Source organism: Budorcas taxicolor, chromosome 3, assembly GCF_023091745.1.
Source record: "Budorcas taxicolor isolate Tak-1 chromosome 3, Takin1.1, whole genome shotgun sequence".
Lineage (NCBI taxonomy): Eukaryota > Metazoa > Chordata > Mammalia > Artiodactyla > Bovidae > Budorcas > Budorcas taxicolor.
In genome coordinates, this window is record NC_068912.1 from 94049978 (window position 1) to 94070262 (window position 20285).

At 36.2% G+C, this 20285-nt stretch overlaps 1 protein-coding gene across 1 annotated transcript in view; it reads left to right on the forward strand.

The window, feature by feature from the left end:
* Positions 1-16154, forward strand: part of TUT4 (terminal uridylyl transferase 4) — a 100564-nt gene extending 84410 nt beyond the window's left edge. The window contains exons 24-29 of the mRNA XM_052637043.1: positions 5977-6092; positions 6992-7215; positions 7984-8084; positions 10640-11087; positions 14919-15077; positions 16018-16154. Of these exons, the coding sequence (XP_052493003.1) occupies positions 5977-6092; positions 6992-7215; positions 7984-8084; positions 10640-11087; positions 14919-15077; positions 16018-16106 (1137 nt within the window). The 3' untranslated portion in view covers positions 16107-16154. The remainder of the gene's footprint in view (positions 1-5976; positions 6093-6991; positions 7216-7983; positions 8085-10639; positions 11088-14918; positions 15078-16017) is intronic.
* The last annotated feature ends 4131 nt before the right edge of the window (positions 16155-20285 follow it).

Below are 20285 nucleotides of genomic sequence, written 5' to 3' on the forward strand. Positions count from 1 at the left end.
ACTGTTGATTTCTCCTTTAATGATGGTTAGTATTTGCCTTATATATTGGGGTGCTCTGTATTGGGTAAGTATTTATTTACAATTGTTATAGCTTCTTCTTGGAATGATCCCTTGATCATTATGTAGTGTCCTTCTTTTGGCTCTTGTCTATTTTGAAGTGTCTTTAGTCTGAGAAAAATATTGCTATTCCAGCTATCGTTTAATTTACATTTGCACAGAGTGCCTTTTTCCATCCCCTCACTTTCAGTCTGTATGTGTCCCTAGATGTGAAGTGGGTCTCTTGTAGATATCATGTATATGGATCTTGTTTTTGTATCCATTCACCTCTATTTCTTTTGGTTAGAGCACTAAAGCCATTTAATGTTTAAGGTAATTACCAGTATATATGCTGCTCTTGCCATTTTCTTAATTGGTTTGGATTTGCTTTGTAGGTCTTTTTTGTTCCCTTCCTGTTTTGTTCCAGTAGTCATGTATGGATGTGAGAGTTGGACTATAAAGAAAGCTGAGCGCCAAAGAATTGATGCTTTTGAACTGTGGTGTTGCAGAAGTATCTTGAGAGTCCCTTGGACTGCAAGGAGATCCAGCCAGTCCATCCTAAAGGAAATCAGTCCATCCTAAAGGAAATCAGTCCTGGGCGTTCATTGGAAGGACTGATGTTGAAGCTGCAACTCCAATATTTTGGCTACCTCATGCAAACAACTGACTCATTTGAAAAGACCCTGATGCTGGGAAAGATTGAAGGCAGGAGGAGAAGGGGATGACAACGGATGAGATGGTTAGATGGCATCACTGACTCAATGGGCGTGAGTTTGGGTGAACTCTGGGAGTTGGTGATGGACAGGGAGGCCTGGCGTGCTGTGGTTCATGAAGTCGCAAAGAGTCGGACACGACTGAGTGACTGAACTGTTTTGTTCTCTTGTCTTGTGATTTGATGACTAAATTTAGTGTTGTATTTGGATTCCATTTTCATTTTTGTATATGTAGATTTTCAGTTTGTGGTTACCATGAGGTTTTGATATTCATTTCAGTTCAGTTGCTCAGTCATGTCTTGACTGTTTGCGACCGCATGGACTGCAGCACACCAGGCCTCCCTGTCCATCACCAGCTCTTGGAGTTTACTCAAACTCACGTCCATTGAGTCGGTGATACCATTCAACCATCTCATCCTCTGTCATCTCCTTCTCCTCCAGCCTTCAATCTTTCCCAGAGTCAGGGTCTTCTCAAATGAGTCAGTTCTTCTCATCAGGTGACCAAAGTATTGGCGTATCAGCTTCAGCATCAGTCCTTCCAATGAATATTCAGGACTTTTTTCCTTTAGAATGGACTGGTTGGATCTCCTTGCAGTCCAAGGAACTCTCAAGAGTCTTCTCCAACCCCACAGTTCAAAAGCAGCAATTCTTCAGTGCTCAGCTTTCTTCACAGTCCAACTCTCACATCCATACATGACTACTGGAAAAACCATAGCCTTGACTAGATGAACCTTTGTTGGCAAAGGAATGTCTCTGCTTTTTAATATGTGTCTAGGTTGGTCACAACTAGTTTGTGGTGACCATGAGGTTTTGATATAGCATTCTGTATATTAAAAAAGATTGTTTTAAGTTGCTGGTCTTTTAATTCAAACTTATTTCCAATATCCTGCCTTTGTGTTCTCCTCTTCTCATAATTATTGGTTTTGATATCACATTTGTGTGCAGGTGATTTCCTACCTTTACTTTGTATTTACTGGTATGCCTTTGCATTCATAATTTTGTTTCCAGTAATTACCTTTTCTTTTCTGCTTGAAGTTCCTTTGGCATTTGTTGCAAAACTGGTCTGGTGGTGCTGAATTTTCTTAGTTTTTTCTTGTTGGTAAAGCTTTTGCTTTCTCTATCAAATCTGAATTGAGAGCCTTGCCGGATGGAGTACTGTTAGTTGTAGATTCTTTGCATTCATCACTTTAAATATATCATGCCACTCCCTTATTGCCTGCAGACTTTCTACTGAGAAATCAGCTGATAACCTTATGAGAGTTCCCTCGTATTTGTTGCTTTTAATATTTTAATATTTTTTTCTTTGTTTTTAATTTTTGTCAATTTGATTCCTATTTGTTTTGGTGTGTTCTTCCTTGGGTTTATTCTACCTGGAACTTTCTGACCTTCCTGGAATTGGGTGACTATTTCCTTTCCCATGTTAGGGAAGTTTTCAGCTGTTACCTCTTCAAATATTTTCTCAAGTCCCTTCTTTCTTTCTTTTCCTTCTGGGACTACATGATGTGAATGTTTGAGGCTTTTAAAGTTGTCCTAGAGGTCTCTTAGCGTGTCATCATTTCTTTCATTCTTTATTCTGTTCCATGGCAGTGATATCCACCATTCTGATTCTCAGATCACTTATCCTTTCTTCTGCCTCAGTTACTCTGCTGTTGATTCCTCTAGTGTGTTTTTCATTTTGGTTATTGTATTGTTCATCTCTGTTTGTTAGTTCTTCTGTGTCTTTGTTAAACGTTTCTTTCATCTTCTTAATTTGTGCCTCCATTTGTTTTGAGATCTTGGGTCATTTTCACTACCATTAATCTGAAATTTTTTTTTTTAAACCCTGGATTGCGTATCTCCACTTCATTTAGTCTTTCTGGGGTTTTATCTTGTTCCTTCATCTGGGACATATTCCTCTGTTGTCTCATTTTGTCTAACATTCTGTGATTATAGCTTCAGTTCTGCAGGCTGCAGGATTGTAGTTCTTCTTGTGTCTGCTGTCTGCCATCTGGTGGATGAGGCTGTCTAAGAGGCTTGTGCAGGCTTCCTGGTGGGAGGGTCTAGTTCCTGTCAGCTGGTGGGTGGTGCTGGGTCTTGTCCCTTTGGTGGTCAGGGCCATGCTCAGGAAGACTTTACGTGACCTGTCTGCTGATGGGAGGGGCTGTGTTTCAGTCTTGTTGGTCGTTTGGCCTCAGGTGTCCTGGCACTTGAGCCTTCAGGCTGTTGAATGGGGTGAAGGTTGTGGGGAGGAAATAGTAGCCTCCAGGAGGACTCACACCAATGCATGTTCATTAAAACTGCTGCTGCAAGTGTCTTTGTTCCCAGAGTGAGCCGCAGCCCTACCCCCTGTCTCTGCCAGAGACCCTCCAGTAATAGCAGGTAGATCTAGCCCAGTTTCTTATGAAGTCACTGTTTTTTCCCCTGGGTCCTGGTACCTAGAGGTCCTTGTGTACTCCTTCTCAGAGTGAAATTTCTGTTTTTCCCAGTTCTGTGGAATTTCTGCAATCAAATCCCACTGGACTTCAAAGTTAGATTCTCTGGGGGTTTCTCTTCCTGTTACCAGATCCTCAGGCTGGGAAGCCTGACATGAAGTTCAGGGCTTACAGTCCTGTGGTAGAACTCCTGTGGTATAATTATTTTCCAGTTTGTGAGTTGCCCACACAGCAGGTATGGGATTCGATTTTGCTGCAGTTGTGCCTCTTTTGTTGAGGCTTCTTCATCTTTGGATATAGGTGTCTCTTTTGGTGGGTTCCAGCCTTTTTGTTTTTATTATTCAGTGGTTGTTCAGCAGTTGTTATTTTGGTGTTCCTCTAAGAAGGGAGCTTCCCTGGTAGCTCATTTGGTAAAGAATCTGCCTGCAAAGAGACCCCAGTTCAATTCCTGGGTCTGGACGATCCCCTGGAGAAGGGAAAGGCTACCCACTCTGGCATTCTGGCCTGGAGAATCCATGGACTGTATAGTCCATGGGATCTCAAAGAGTCAGACCCAACTGAGAAGGGGTGAACTCAGTCATTCTACTTCACATCTTTCTGGCCAGTCACCAGATACACCTTTATCAGAGACTAGTCCTTCCATAGGTACTCTAGATCCATTCATTATTTCTGTACCTTAAAGATTCAGTCTTTTCATCTGTGAAAAATATTTTCAAAGATGAAATAGATAAAATGTAACTGCAGATTAGGATTAACAATTTGCCTTCTATTTTAATGATAGGGAGCACTAACTTTGAACTCCAATTAAGCAAATGTCTCCTCCAGAAAGTGTTCCTTTTTTGAATTAGTAAACTTATATTATAAAAACATTATATTCTGTTATTATTAATATATTCTGAAATTATTCAATAAAATTTTTGTGAGAATTTTCTCTCTTATTTTGTAAGTACCTATATAATATAATGTCTTCAATTTTACCTCAACACCTAAAATTTTAACTATATGGCTCTTCCCAGAAGAAGTTTGCTGACCCCAGGTCTAGGCCACCTTAACTAGGAAGGTGGGATGAAGAAAAATTGATTACAGAGATAGATACTCAGGAATAGAATGGATACAACCTGGTGATTAATTAGAGGTGATGAGTCGAGGAGAAATCAGGGTGATTTCTTAGATTTTGCCATAAGCAACCAGGTAAATTATGAAAGGCTTTCATTTTGTCTTATCAGAAAAAATGATAATGAAGAGTTTAATAAATTATATTGACTTCATCAGTAGTAAATGTAAAGAATTATATTGTGTTCTTTTTTAGAAATACAGTTTTACTGAGAAATAATTCATGTACTTTAGCGTTCACCTATATAAAGTGAGTAATCAGTGTTTTTGAGTATTTTTTGCAGGATTGTACAACCATCACCACATCTAATTAGAACATTTTGTCCTCTCTCAAGGAAACTCCTGTCCCAATTAGCAGTCAGTCCTCCTTCCTTTTTCCTCTCACTCTGTTGATTTGCCTATTTTGGATGTTTTATGAAAATGGAATCAGAGTATGTGTAGCTTTTTGTGACTGGTTTCTTTCATTTAGCAGAATGTATTCTGGGTTCATTCAAGCTGTAGTATATATCAGTACTTCATTCTTTTTTTTTTTATGGTTGAATGATATTCCATTGTATGGTTGTATTACATTTTATTTATTAATTCATCAGTTTGTTGGAAATTTGTATTGTTTCTATTCTTTGGCTACTATGAGTAGTGCTGCTATAAATATTTGTGTACAAAATTTTCTGTGGATGTATGTGTTCATTTCTTTTGGGCATATACGTAACAGTAGAATTGTTGGGTCATTTTAATAAGTTTATGTTTAACTTTCTGAGGAGCTACCAAGCTGTTTCTTAAAAGAATTGGACTATTTTATATTTCTACCTGCAATATATGAAGGTTCCAGTTTTTTCACATCCTTACAATACTTGTTGCTATCTTTTTTCTTTTTTAATAGCCGTGCAGTGGGTGTCTCTCTTATACTTTTATCCCTGACATTAGATAGATTTGAAGAAATCAGAGTACTAAGTAGACATGTTCTTTTGCCATCCAAAGATATGGGTATTGTCAGGATAAACTAGTCTTTGTGATAGTGCAAAACTGAACTTAAGCTTAGAAAGATAACAAAGGTAGTAAGATAAAGCAAAAATGAGCTGATTCTTCGAAGACTTGGAAAAATGATTTAAATTCTTATTGGTTCTCTGTATTCTTTTTGGGTATATTCTACTTTGTGTAGTAAATGTTACGTATTCTTGAAATGTTGAATGTAAACCCAGTGATATTTTAAACAAACCAGAGGATTGATTTATTTACATAGAATTCTTTTGTAAAGATACTGATTGTGGAAGTAGCCTGGTGGGGCAGAAAGCATGAGATTTGTTATTAGACAGACTTAGCTTGAAATCCTTTATCTCTTACTAGCTTTTTTTGCTGTGGGCAAATGGCTTGAACTTTCCGAGCCTTGGAGCCTCAGTTTCCTCATCTATAAAATGAGCAGGAAAATAGTATCTACTTTATCGGGATATTACACAAAGATGTTACAGATGAATGAGAAAAAAGTGTGAATATGAAGTGATTAGTACTGTTAGCGACTGTGATATTGATGATGATAATTCTGAATCTTGTTTTCATATCATGGTTTTAGTTACAGTGAAATACTTGTTGATATTTATTTTGTTTTTGAAAGAATTACTTTTGGGTCCTGGTCTGTTTTCCATTTGGATTCAAAAGTTTACAGTGATTTTTTTTTCCCCCCTAGTAAAGTTGTATTTTCTTCCTAGGAGTACTTCTTTGATTCCAGAGTATTAACAGATGGAGAACTGGCTCCCAATGATCGATGTTGCCGTGTGTGTGGAAAAATAGGCCACTATATGAAAGACTGTCCCAAAAGGAGAAGGTTGGCAAATGATTATGTATCAACATTGTAGGGAAAATAAATATGAGGCAAATTGAAGGTATAACTGTGTTTAGATATGTTTAAATTGAGAAAGTTTAGAGCTTGAAGTTGACCCTTAGGTAAATGTATATTTGAGTGGTGTTTTGTGAAAGAGTGAGATTTATTCCTGGTACATTGGTGTCTCATGATGTTTATTATTTGTTCATCTATTCATTAAGGCTTTTTAAACTGCAGAAGTATTTATTAACACCTACTGTATGCTGGAAACCGTGCTAGGATCTAAGGGGAAAAAAAGACCAAGATACGAGGTTCTTGCTGAGAACCTCACTGTTACAAAAACAAATAATTAAAAAATAATTAAATGAATCTTTGAGGTATACATTGTAAGATATGCCTATATACTCTTTCCCTTAAGGAATATACATCCTCTGTGCTCCCTGAAAATATGTCTGTGATACTTTCCTGTGTTCTTTATACTATGTTAATAGGCCAGGAAATTCCTTTTTAGTCATCAAGCCTTACTTAATGTAGGGAGCTTAGAACTTTTCATACAGAACAAATTTGTAGTTTCCATCACTGCTATTTATTAAATTTAGAGAAGGCATTTACTTTCTCTAAGTCTCAAATGTCTTTCTCTATAAAATGGAGATAATGAATAGCCGACTAAGGATTATAGAATTAAAATTTGCTGTTAAACATTAAAAATTGATATTGTATTATGAAACTACTAGAATACCCAGTGTCTGCCATATGAGTAGGTATGTGAGAACCCTTGCCTTCAAAAAAGTGCATGAAACAGTGGGCATGTTAGTCCCTTTATTGTGAGGCTCTTGTATAGTTTAGTTTATTCTGTAGTTCCCTCGGTTTATAAGTCCCTAGCCCCACATTATTGGTATCAGCAGTTTACTGTTTAGACTAAAGAAGAAAGACAGTGAAGAAGAGAAAGAAGGGAATGAAGAGGAGAAAGACTCCCGAGACCTTCTTGACCCCCGAGACCTCCACGACACTCGAGACTTTAGAGACCCCAGAGACCTCAGATGTTTTATCTGTGGAGATGCAGGACATGTGCGAAGGGAGTGCCCAGAGGTCAAGCTGGCCCGTCAGAGGAATAGCAGTGTGGCAGGTAAATAGAAAAAGCCAAAAATAGTTTTTGGCGAAAATAGTGTCATTTATGTTGATGTCATTTTAAGGACCCTGATTCTTCTCTATTCTAAACATAGCTGTATGATTTTAGGTCTTTTAATTTATTAAAGAGAAAATTTAGGTTTTTATTTTGAATAGTATTTGGATATGTTTAATATCAAGGTCTTAACAGTCTGTTGTATTCAGTCAACTCCCTCCAAGTATTTTTTGGATTTGAGTCATATTCTTTATTTCTCTTGCTATGAAAAGTTAACAAAAGTTAACTACCCACCCCCAAAAGTTAATGAGATTGTTTTTCTGGGAACATAGGGGAGAAATTGTATCTCTTCCCATGTCTTTTATGAGAGAGAGATCTGTTCTTATATTTCATAGGGAATTTTATGAATTAGAAACCCAGATGAGAGTTTATTGAAAGAAAAAAACAAAATATATGTGATGATTTCTAGTTATTCAGATTCTTGTTGCCAGAGTTATTTTCTTAAATAAATGTATAATCTTCTTTAGAAAACAGTATGATATTTGTTCTTGTTTCCAGAATCACTGTATTTTTTTAATGCTCTAAGGATTGAGAAATGGCTTAAATTAAAAAATGAGTTGTTAAAAAGTTCTTTGCTAACATAATCATAGTTTAAAAGTCCAAGTTTATAAAACCGCAGATTTGAGACTGTTGTACTGAAGAAGGGAGTTTATTGATTATCATTTCTCTGTTATTTTGTCTATTGAATTTCTTTTTGATGTCTTCTCTTAGCAGCCCAGCTGGTCCGCAATCTTGTAAATGCCCAGCAGGTGGCTGGTTCAGCCCAGCAACAAGGTGATCAGTCCATAAGGACTAGGCAGTCCTCAGAATGCGTGAGTACTCTGCTTGCAGATGGGTTGGTCTTGGCAGGAAAACAGCTCTAATTTTGGTGGGTGATAAAGTTGATCTTTGAGATTGGCAAATTCAGTCTTTCAGATTACACAGTGCTTTATAGAGATGTCCTTGCTAGGCACATCAGCTACAATGGGCATTACTTTTGGAGTAATATAGATCTGAGTTTTAATCTATGGGCAAGATACTTAACTTCAGTGAACCTATTTCTTATTTATAAAATAAGGTAACTACCAAATAAGGTTGTTGGTTGGATTATAATAAGGTAATAACCTTGAGGTTTTAGGTTTTGCATAATGCAAGAATATGGAAGAATATTCTATAATGAAAGAACACTGTTAATTAAAAATAGACCCCCAAATTGAGATGTATTAAGGGCTTAGTACTGTTAAGGCAGTACATGCATGATATTTCATTTGCTTGAAATTTTGTGCCTTCTCATCGCTGATATGGATACCTAGTGAAATGTATCCTGTAAAAGACAGTATTTAATTAGATTTCTGATTCACAGGTTTCATGTTATCTTTGCTGAGTTGCTCTAACCTTTATCTAAATATGTATTCACCTTGCACATTTTAAATTAGGTAAATACTAATTGAATGCTTATTCTAAATATGACATTGTGCTTTAGTGCTTCACACTTATATCACATTTAATCCTTTGAATGGCCATGTGAAGCGATAGGTATTGGTATGATCAAATTTTACAAATTGGGAAGCTGAGAATAAGAGAAATTAAAAGATTCAAACACAGATCTACATCACTTCAAAGCTGTTAACTATTAAACATGCTAAATCTGATGTGATCTGTGTTTTGGAGAAAAATTCTTAGAGCATTTGAAGAGCAATAGTAGAACTTGTCTTCAAAAAAACATTTAGGATCCCACTAACCCTAACTCCAACACTTGAATATGTACTACTATGCGTCTGACATTTTCATAAAAATTATATAATAACAATTATGTTACAGTAACAACATTTATTGATTGCTATTTGCTGTCTGTGCATTTTTCCTGTTTCTTCTTCTTAAATATTTTTAAAATACTGAAAAAGTATAGAAAATGATAAACATCCATGCACTACTACCAGGCTTTAACAATTCTCAGTGTTTTGTTATTTTGGTTTTATTAAAGAGTATCCACAGTTGTCAACCCCTATGCATTCCTCTTGGATGCTGTTCCCTTCTTAAAACTTTCCTGCTATACTTTTCTTGCTACTGAAATGTATCTACTATTCTATATTTGGTGTTTATGTTTTTGACATATATTGTTGTAGTTAATCTTCACAGAAACCTATGATGTAGATTCTATTATTTATACTTTACAGGTAAAGAAATTGAGATTTAAGTTTTTTGCCTGAGGTCAATAAACACTTGGAACCAGAACTTGTATCCTTAGGTTCTGTTTCCAAAACCTGTGCCCTAACCACTTTCCTATGGTGCCCTTAACTTTCATCCTCTACTTCTAGCACTCACCTCACCTGAGATTGGGTAAGAGTCTGACTAATGGACTTTGCTGTTCAAGGTCTCACAGTGCTCTTCAGCTTCAACAGGTCTAGAATATAGCTTATGTTTTTTTCCAACTTCCCAAGTTTGCCTCTTCCTCCTGTCTTCTCCATCTCATTGAACGATCTCACTGTCTCTAGTTTCCTGAACTACTACTTTTCCCTCAACCTCCGCATCCAATCAGTCACCAGGTCCTATTGTTTCTATCTATAAAAAATAGTTCACATCCATTTGCTTCCCTAGCCTAGGTAACCATCATTTCAGATTCCAATTACTTGAAAAGGCCACGTGCTTTTGTTTCTGTATACCTTCAGTTATGTTGTTCTAACTGAATCTTCCCTTCTCCTTTTTCTCTACTCTCTTTTATCATATTGGTTTCTATTTAAGTCTCAGCTTAAAAGTCGCTTCCTTCAGGAAGATTTCCTTGATTTCCACTTTCTTTCATCTTGTCTTCTCTTCTCCCAGAGTGGGTTTAGGTATTCCTGCTCTGGGATTTCATTATATATTATACAGTCTTTATCCTAGTAATCATTATACTTTATTGTGATTGCTTACGTACTTTTTATCTCTTCCTCCTCTTTTTCCTTATTGACTTTAAGCTTCATGAGGGCATACACGTTAGTATTTTATTTTTAATACCTAGAACAATGCCCAGTACATAACTGACACCCTGTAAATGCTTGTTGAGGACCTAAATGAAAGTGAGTGGGAGATCTTTAGGTGTAAACTTCGAGTTACAGTTGGAGTTGTGGGTTCTGTGTGATAAGTATGTTGTCTGGACTTTGTCTTCTTTGGGCAATAAAAAGATTTATAGGTAAAACCTATGTGAGAGAGGGTTTGAGAACCTTGGGAAAAACTCTACCTTCATATAAAATGAGGTTCTGTTATTATCTGTTAGTATGTATATCATAAAGTTCTGTTTATAATATTCTGATGAAGTAACTCCATAGTTTTATATTTTTATAATTTCTGCTTTTATAAAATTAAGATGTTCACAAATTAATTTTAAAATATATCTTTTTTTTCTCTGCAGTCTGATTCGCCATCTTATTCTCCTCAGCCCCAGCCATTTCCACAGAACTCTTCCCAATCCACTGCCATTACCCAGCCTCCATCCCAGCCAGGATCCCAACCCAAGCTTGGCCCACCTCAGCAGGGAACCCAGCACCCCCATCAGGTCCAGATGCCTATGTATAACTTTCCTCAGTCACCACCAGCTCAGTATTCTCCCATGCACAACATGGGATTGTTGCCAATGCATCCCCTCCAGATCCCTGCCCCGTCCTGGCCTATTCACGGCCCAGTGATCCATTCTGCACCAGGCAGTGCGCCCAGCAATATTGGCCTGAACGATCCCAGCATCATCTTTGCACAGCCTGCTGCCAGACCCGTGGCGATCCCTAGCTCCTCTCACGATGGACACTGGCCCCGTACTGTGGCTCCAAATTCCCTGGTGAACAATGGTACAGTGGGGAATTCGGGTAACCCTTTCTTTTCTTCTTTTGTATCTGTCTGTAGAAAGGTTGGATGAATTGTATTACTGGTTGAACCTGGGGAGATAAATGTGAGTAAAAAGATGGCAATCATTATTTGTGGGGGGGAGCATAAGGTAAGGTAAAGAGTATGGGCTATGGATTCAGACCACCTGGATTTGAATTGTGGCTCTGCCATTTATTATGTGGCATCAGGCATTTGCTTAATCTCTTTGTACATTGGTTTCATCTGTGAAATAAGTGTGTATTAATAGAACCTAATTCACAGGAATGTTGTGAATATTAAATGAGCTAATAAATGTAAATGTTTGTTATTATTTTAAAATTTCATTGCAGTCTCATTTGGTATAGGTATTATTAGCACTTATTTTTACAGTTCAGGAAATTGTGAAGAGTTAAAAATAACTGTCATGCTGTCATAATCATAGTAGATCCAGGATTTAAACTGATTTCTTTCTTTAAAACCTGTAATTTTTGCTTTGGACTCTTACTATCTCCTTCCTTACTAAGAAGCAGTTTTCTAAAAAGAAAAAGATTAGCAACCCTTTATAGCTTAGGAAAGAATAGTTTTTTACTGATATTTAAATAATGCATATTCTTTGTAGAGCATTGGAAAAAGAAAAAGAAAGCCATATATAATCTTAATTCCTGGGTAGAATTGTTCAGAAATATTTTGGTTTATTACTAGCCAGTCATTTTTTTTCATTTTTGTGTACTTAAAAATAGTTAATAAATGCTGTTAAACTAGTTTTACATTATATTTACTTTTAAAACTTTTATCATGGAAAACTTGAACACAGAAGGAGAGAGTAAAGTGTAACCCTCCCATTACCTGGATTTAAGTTTCCTATGTTTTCTGTTTACTGTTTGTAATTCTTCTGTAACTTACTGTCTGTGATTCTTTTCCTTATTACTACTTGGTTATCCTCATATATTGTTTGTAGAGGAAATGTAGAATAAAAGCTTGATTATTTACCTTTATCAATTTTCAGAATAATTTTAGTGATAGTTTTAAATCAATATATGTTTCCTTAAAGCACTGTAATGGAGGAATCTCTGACCTCTTTTGGAATAATACAGATAGTATATTTTACTAAGCAGAAATTCCAGAATGTAGAACTTATTTAGATTTCAAGGATCAAAGGATATACGTCATACATGGCCATTCTAATGTGGCCTCTGCTTTTCTCATTCAACAAATGTTTGTTGTATGCATGTCATGATAAACACTGTGGTAGTCACTGAGTTATATAACCATGAAGACAGACACATGCTTTGCCTTTTGATATATTGATTCAGTTTTAACAGTTTTAACTTCTTCCTCTGTCTACCACTAGTTGATCTCTGTTTTAGCCTTAATAAACTAATTAATTAACACCCTACAGACACACCATGCTCTTACCCCTGGTTATTTACTTAAGTGGTTGGTTCCCTGTGCCTGGAATGTCCTCTCCAATAACTCTCCTGTTCACTCTCACCTCCATCTGCTCTTCTCCAAAAGCTTGGCTAACTTACTTATCCTTCATTTTAAAATCAGGATCACTTTCTTTAGGAAGTCACTAATTCTTATAGATTCTCTCCTCCAATTGTATTAGGTATTCTTTTCTCTCCTCCATGTTTCCTTAATATCCATATTATAAGACTTGTCTTACTGTGTAGAAATTGCCTGTTTACTTGTCTGCATAATACATTAGACTGAATTTTTAGAGATTGTAAATTGTTTCTTGTCTATCATTGTCTCCCTAGTGTCCAGTATAGTGCCTGTTGTCAGATAGATGTTGTTTGTATACTTCTATTAGATAATAAACTATTACTCAGCAAATATTTATTATTTGTTGGATGCGTGTACAACTTCTAGTTACTATTACTGCTAAAATTAACATGTTAAAAATGATAAAACCAGATGGGGATATATTAAAATGACAATAGTGTTTGTATTAGAATAGGGGGTTATATGAGTGTTCCCCCCCATTTTTCAAATTGTCTTTAATGGTAATTGTTCAGACTATCTCTAATTACAAAAATATTTGGTTGTGAAAAATGACCAAGAGAGATTGAACTATATCCTAAAAATACCCTTTTGTGTAAAAATGTTTCTCAGTCAGTAAGGATCTCAGTGATATATCAGAGAAGGCAATGACAACCCACTCCAGTACTCTTGCCTAGAAAATCCCATGGACGGAGGAGCCTGGTAGGCTGCAGTCCATGGGATCACACAGAGTCAGACATGACTGAAGCGACTTAGCAGCAGCAGCAGATCATGATGTATACCCAGTCTTATTTTTTGTAAACTCTGCAGCTTCAGCTCTCAGTTGTAACTTGGGTTTACAAACTTGCAGTGAACTAGCTGCTTTGTTTACTAGCTACCTCCTGAGAAGACTGAGCTTGTAGAAATGTGGCTAGTATGGGTTTTAGTTTTCTTCTTCCCTATCCTGTACCTCCTAAACTTCCTGCTAGGAAGTTTAGTAAATAAGGGCCAGTGTCTTTCAGGTTATTTCCTGCCACATTTTGATCCTGAATGAGAAAAGCTTCCAGAAATAATCCAGAAGATTCAGGGGTTTTACTGCATTTTGAAAGACTTATTTTAAGATAGGTCTTAAAGGGAAGTAGATTGGTGGGGGTGGTTTGCCGTAGAATAGGACTCATATTTTTTTTTTTCGTTCCTAGTTATATGCCAGAATTTGTGCAAGCTACTTTATTTTTGTTATCTTATTTAATCCTCATAACAACCTGGGGTTCATAATTAAACTTTAATAATTTTTGTAATTAGTATTTGAACTTAAAGTTGTTTGGCACCAAGGCCTGTTTTCAACCATTTCACCACAATGTCTCAGCTTCTAACAAAATCTTCCAGGCCAATATATAATTGATTCTAGGATAATTGGCAGTGTCTTTATGATAACATGTAAGCTGCTTAATGACGTACTAAGGTTCTTTGAAATGTAAATTCTACCTACCTGTCCAGCCTTTCCTCTTACCACTGCTTTCCTTTGCGTCTGTCTCTGTATTGCCAATTGTTTTGCAGCTTCCCAAACTTGCTGTACTTTTCTGCTTCCTGGCTTTTGAACACACTATTCCTTCTGTCTGAAATTCCTTCCCTCTCCCATTTTGCCTAACTTGTTCCTTGTCCTTTAAAATTCAATTTAGTCAATCATTTTAGGAAAACCTTCTATGTCTTTGAACAGTTGGATTAGTCCCCTCTTTAGACACCATCCACCAATCTGTTACAGCAATTACCACATATTATTATATATGTCTTCTTAAGTATTTCCTTCATGAATAATTTAGGAACAGTTACAGTGTTTTATTCCTTAAAATTGTTTTTGGTTGACATATATACACTATACATAATACATATATTGACATATGTACATTATTGATATAAATACACAATTGATATAACTCACTGTTAATATATAGTATTGTGTAGGTATGTCAACCAAAAAAACTTTAATAAAACACTGTAATTGTTCTGAAATTATTCATAAATAAGACATTTAGATAACTAATGAGAACCTACTGTATAGCACAGGAACTCCACTCAGTGCTCTCTGGTGATCTAAATGGGAAGGAAATTCAAAAAAAGAGGGTATATGTGTAGCATATAGCTGATTCGCTTTGCTGTATAGCAGAAACTAACAGCATTATAAAGCAACAATACTTCAATAAAAATTTAAAAAAAAAATTGGGAGGAGGATATCCTCTGCATTTAGCATATTTCTTGGTCAGTGATGACCAATAAATCTTTGTGGAATGAAGGAATCTTTGAATGAACAAGGTGATGTTTTAACATATCTTTCTTTTGTTCTTGAAATGCAGAGCCAGGATTTCCAGGACTGAATCCTCCAATTCCCTGGGAACATGCACCACGACCCCATTTCCCTCTTGTCCCAGCTTCGTGGCCTTATGGTTTGCATCAGAACTTCATGCATCAGGGAAATGCCAGATTCCAGCCCAACAAACCTTTCTATACTCCAGGTACCATTGCTTACATATTTGTTACAAGGCTGAGTGGGTTTTGTTCTGGGACAATGGAGCCTTTGTAAAGGCCAGGATCTGGGAGTGAAACTTTATGAATTCAGTAAATATTCATTGAGAGAGCATACTGTATGTCAGACTTTGCTAGATGCTTATTGCTCAAGCAGAATTAAATAATAACACCTACACTTAATACATATTTTATTAGGAAAGCTAGACATGTAAAACAGACAGGGATAGGAGCTTGGAGGAATCCATTAACTTTGCCCTAGCAGAGGAAGCAGAATGTGGACACCAGGGATCAAACTGCCTAAGATTTTGGCATTTGAATTAGGTCTTGAAATATATGGAATTTTTTTCCCTAGAGATTGTGTAGAGATTAGAGAAGAGTGTTCTTAGCTGAGGCAAAAATATATGCAAAATCACTTGAGTTTTGCCTCAGTAGAAAGAATAGGAAAAAAGAGAAAATCATAGGAGTAGATGAGGTAAATGGAAAAGTGTGTAGGTAATGAGGCTAGAGAAGGTCGGCCAAAGTCATATTATAAAGGAGTTTGGATTTAGTTTAGCAAGCAATGGAATCTAGTAAAATTTTTGAGTTGAGTAATGTAATAGTCGATTTGTTTAGTAAAACTGAGATTTGAATGACATTTGAATTGATTATATTCTGTTGGTTCTTATGTACCAGGAATGGCTTTGATCTAAGTAATGAAGAGCATTTTATCTAGTCTTATGTGCCTCCACAGTATCTCAATTCAAATAGGGAATGTTTAGGGGGAAAAAGTTAATTCTAAGAGGTTATCAGGTAAATAGGCACGAGCCTTTCAGTTTCCTGTCTGTGTTGTGTCCAGCAGACAGATGTGCCACCCGTCGGTGTAGAGAGCGTTGTCCCCACCCACCAAGAGGAAACGTGTCGGAGTAATGCAAGTCCATTTTCTTTCAGCTGGTCTACAGATGCACAGCAACCAGCCAATCCTGCTGTCTCAAGGGTATCCGTACCTCAGTGTCAGTTACATTCAGCAGAAAAAGTGACATTTAATGGAAAATAAAACAAATCAGGTTCTGATTTAAAATTTTAACGTTTAGATAGCTTATTTAAATTCTAAGACTGTTTTTAAAGACTGTATTATTTGTATATAAATATGAACTATAGTTTTTACTAGTATCACCAAATTGAGTGATACAAATTTCATCTATTTTATTACCCTATTTTTAAGGGAATTTTGTTTTGTTTAACCTTGATGAATTGTATAAAGAGAGAATTTAAAAATTACATTCTTTATTTTCTATTAGCTGTATTCATACTTTGGTTGCTTCAGACTTTATATATATTGTTCTTAAGAATTAGGAAAGACTTTCATGTGTTTTAAATTTGTCACTTCTATTCTTTACAGAACCTTGTAGTGCCAAAAACTTTTTAAAAGGTCAAAATATAATAAAATAAAACCTCAAGATTGAAGATTTAGATTTTTTTCTTTTACATTCTTGTATATTGAAAATATTCATACTTGAACAGAAATTTGCTTTTGTCTGTATTTGAAGTAATTCTATTTTAAGTTAATAAATCTTTTTGACAAGAGTCAAATTTGGTTAATTCATCTAGTTCTTTAGATGATAGGAATATAATGTTACAATTCAGAGATTTTTTTTTTAAGTATTTATTTATTTGGCTGTACCCTGTCTTAGTTGTGGCATGTGAACTCTTTAGTTGCTACATGTGGGATCTAGTTCCCTGACCAGGGATCTAACCCAGACTCCCTACATTGGGAGTACAGAGTCTTAGCCACTGGACTACCAGGGAAGCCCCAGAGATTTGTTTTACTCCCAGTGAATGGATTGTTCTAAATCAGAGACTTAGTTTTACAAAAAGATCGACGAATCTTTTCATTTTATTTGATTGGACATGAGATTGATAGAAGCAGATACTATCTCATTTTATCATTGAAAAAACTGGAGGTACAAAACAAAATGAATTCTAAAGTTAGGACAGTTACATGTTGGGAAGGACAGTTACATGTTGGGAATGTAATTGAAACAGATCTTTGAAGTAGAGTTTTTAAACTGTTGAAACTGATACTGACAATTAGAATGGAGGGAAGGTAATTTTTATTTACTGAGGAACTAACATGCCAGACTGTTTTGAGTCGTGTATTACTGCCTGGAAAGTACACATCCTGCAAGGATGATGTGTACCAGTAATAGCTCGTGATCAGTGATTATAGTTGGATTCCAAGCTTGTATTGTTGGTGGTATATTTCTTAACTGTTCTGGTACTCTACGTTGAAGTGAGGTCATCTTATGTGAACAACTGAGAGAGACTTGCAAGAGATTTCAGACTAAATGATGCAGTAGATTTGGAAATCTGCAGAATAAGTAAATACAGATGTCTTTTAAGAACAGTGTATTATCTTTGTTCTGCTTCCTCACAGATATGTGTTCCTTAAAGAGGAGAGCACGTGGGCTTTTGCCACAGTTTCCAGTATGGAAGGAAGATGCTTGAAATCTATTGCAGGTGGTTGGAAGGCTTTCCTGCTATATTTATAGCCTTGGAAAGGAATTTTTTAAATGTTAAGCTGTTAGTTTTTCATATTAAAGCTTCAGCATGCCTTGGCAATCATTATGAATTACTATGCTGTGCACCTGGAACTAACATAGTGTTGTTGGTCAGTTAAACTTAAAAAAAGCTTCATTCACAATCTCGTGGAATTCTCCTAAGTGGTGGAGTTTAGCTTATTGGTTTTGTTAATAATGAGATAGGTAACTGGCCCAACGTACACTTTTCTGTTAAAATATGACTTAAGAGAATTCAAGATTTTTCTTTAAAGTCAGTGTTCTAAGCATTTCATGTCCTTTCAGGTCTTAGAGAATAGAGTGCTGGTTTTTCTGTTCTACTTTTGTACATATTTTAAATATTCATTAAAAAGAAAATGACTTGGGAATTCCCTGGTGGTACAGTGGTTAGGACTCTGTGCTTGCACTACCAAGGGCCTGGGTTCAATCCTTGGTCGGGGAACTAAAATGCCAAAAGCTGTGCGGTGCAACACTCCTCTTGCCCCTAAAATTAATCTGCAACAAGAGACTGCCCCAGTTCAGCCTTGCTTCTCTGGCAAAAGGTATTTATGGGGCAATAAACCCCAGTTACCTAAGTTTTACTTATGTAACAGTGTTCCTATGTAGTAATTTTCAGCATCTCACGTGTCCCTCCTTCAGTAATTGCTAGTATTCAATTGTAGAGCTGTTCCAAGTTGAAAAATAGAAAACTTGTAATTTATGTGGTAGTAGCTGAGTTTTACAATTTACAGACTTTTCATATAAACTATAAAATTATGAATTCAAATCTCTTGTAGATCAATTGAAGTCTGAAATTCAGTCAGTCTTCTGCAGAGAATACACACACACATGCTTAGCACATTGCTTTGAAATTTTTGTATAGTGTTTAATCACATGGAGTAATTAACATTTTCCTTTGCCATTAAAGATTATTTAAAAAGATGAACAATAACATACTATATATTCTTTCAGTCCCCTGCAGATAGACATGTCTGCTGTTTCCAGCTCTTCTCATTTATAAAATATATATGTAAAGTGATGATAGGATAGGCTACTCTTGTATTTGGTTATAGTCAGCTCTTAGTATCCACAGAGAATTGGTTCCAGGATCTGTGGCAGATACCAAAATCCACAGGTGCTCAAATCCCATAGTTGGCCCTCCATATCCACATCTGCAGATTCAGCCAAATTTGGATCATGTAGAACTGCAATGTTTATTGGGAAAAAATCTGCATACAAGTGGACTCATGCAGTTCAAACTCACATTATTCAAAGATCAACTGTATTCTATTATGGTGAATTCTTATAAATGGGATTATTAGATAAAAAGGATAAAAGTTCACAAAGGTTCCTGCTGTGCTGTGCTAAAAAAGTGGAGTCGCTCAGTCGTGTCCGACTCTTTGCGACCCCGTGGACTGTAGCCCACCACGCTCCTCTGTCCATGGGATTTTCCAGGCAAGAGTACTGGCGTGGGTTGCCATTTCCTTCTCCAGAGGATCGTCCCAACCCAGGGATTGAACCCAGGTCTCCCATGTTGTAAGCAACACGCTTTACCGTCTGAGCCACCAGGGAAGTCCATTGACTTAGCTGTGCTGTGCTAAGTCACCTCATTGTGTCCAACTCTTTGCGACAGCATGGACTGTAGCCCTTAAGGCTCCTCTGTCATAGGATTTTCCAGGCAAGAATACTGGAGTGGGTCGCCTTTTCCTGCTCCAGGGGATCTTCTGGACGGAAGGATCTAATCCATGTCTCTTATGTCTCCTGCACTGACATTTTCCTGGCCAGCAGGTTCTTTACCACTAGTGCCACCTGGAAAGCTACATACAACAAAATTGCTGTATTGCTGTATTAGTGGTTACTAATTTGCAGTTCCAAGAATCAATATATAAAATGTGTTGGTAAGGTTATAAAAAAGCCCTAAACGCCAAATACAGTTTTTCCTTGTAAAGGATAATCTGTTTATTACAAAAAAAGCATTAAATAACAGTATAAAAATCACTAAAAATTCCATAAACCAGAAATACTATTAATATCCAGTGAATTTCATTCTTTTAAACCATCTCTTTAATACACACATATCATATATATATAGTTACACATACATAGGAAAAGTTTTACAAAAGTGGGTTCACATGCTGTATTTAGTACATATAGCAAATTAATTTTACTTCAATTTAACTGAAGAAAAAAATGTAAAATTTTCAACTTATAAATTTTTTTCTACAGGAGAATCTAGTTCTAAAGACTCCTGAAATTAAGGACAAGTATAGAAAACATTGAAGAGGCTGGAGTTGTTTTTTTCCAGCTTCATGTATGTTTTAGAGATCGTATGACTCGTCATAAAAAATTGAGTTCTACTTCCTGCTTACATTATTTCTGTACAGTGTTCAAATATTTCATTTGTCTTAACTATTTCCCATTATTTTTATTTAAAATTTCTAAAGTGTTTACTGCCATTTCTTTTACTGCTTTTTTCCCTAAATCCTTAATTTGATTCATTTCTTGTTCAGTAACATCAGGCAGTTTTCCCCCTAGTGGTTGTATGCTTATAAGCACTTGCATACTTAAGAATGTCTATTCCCTTTATATTTTAAGGACAACCCTGGCTGGGGGTATAAAGTTCCTGGCAGTTTTCCTTAGACCTTTGGAGCCTTTTGCTTC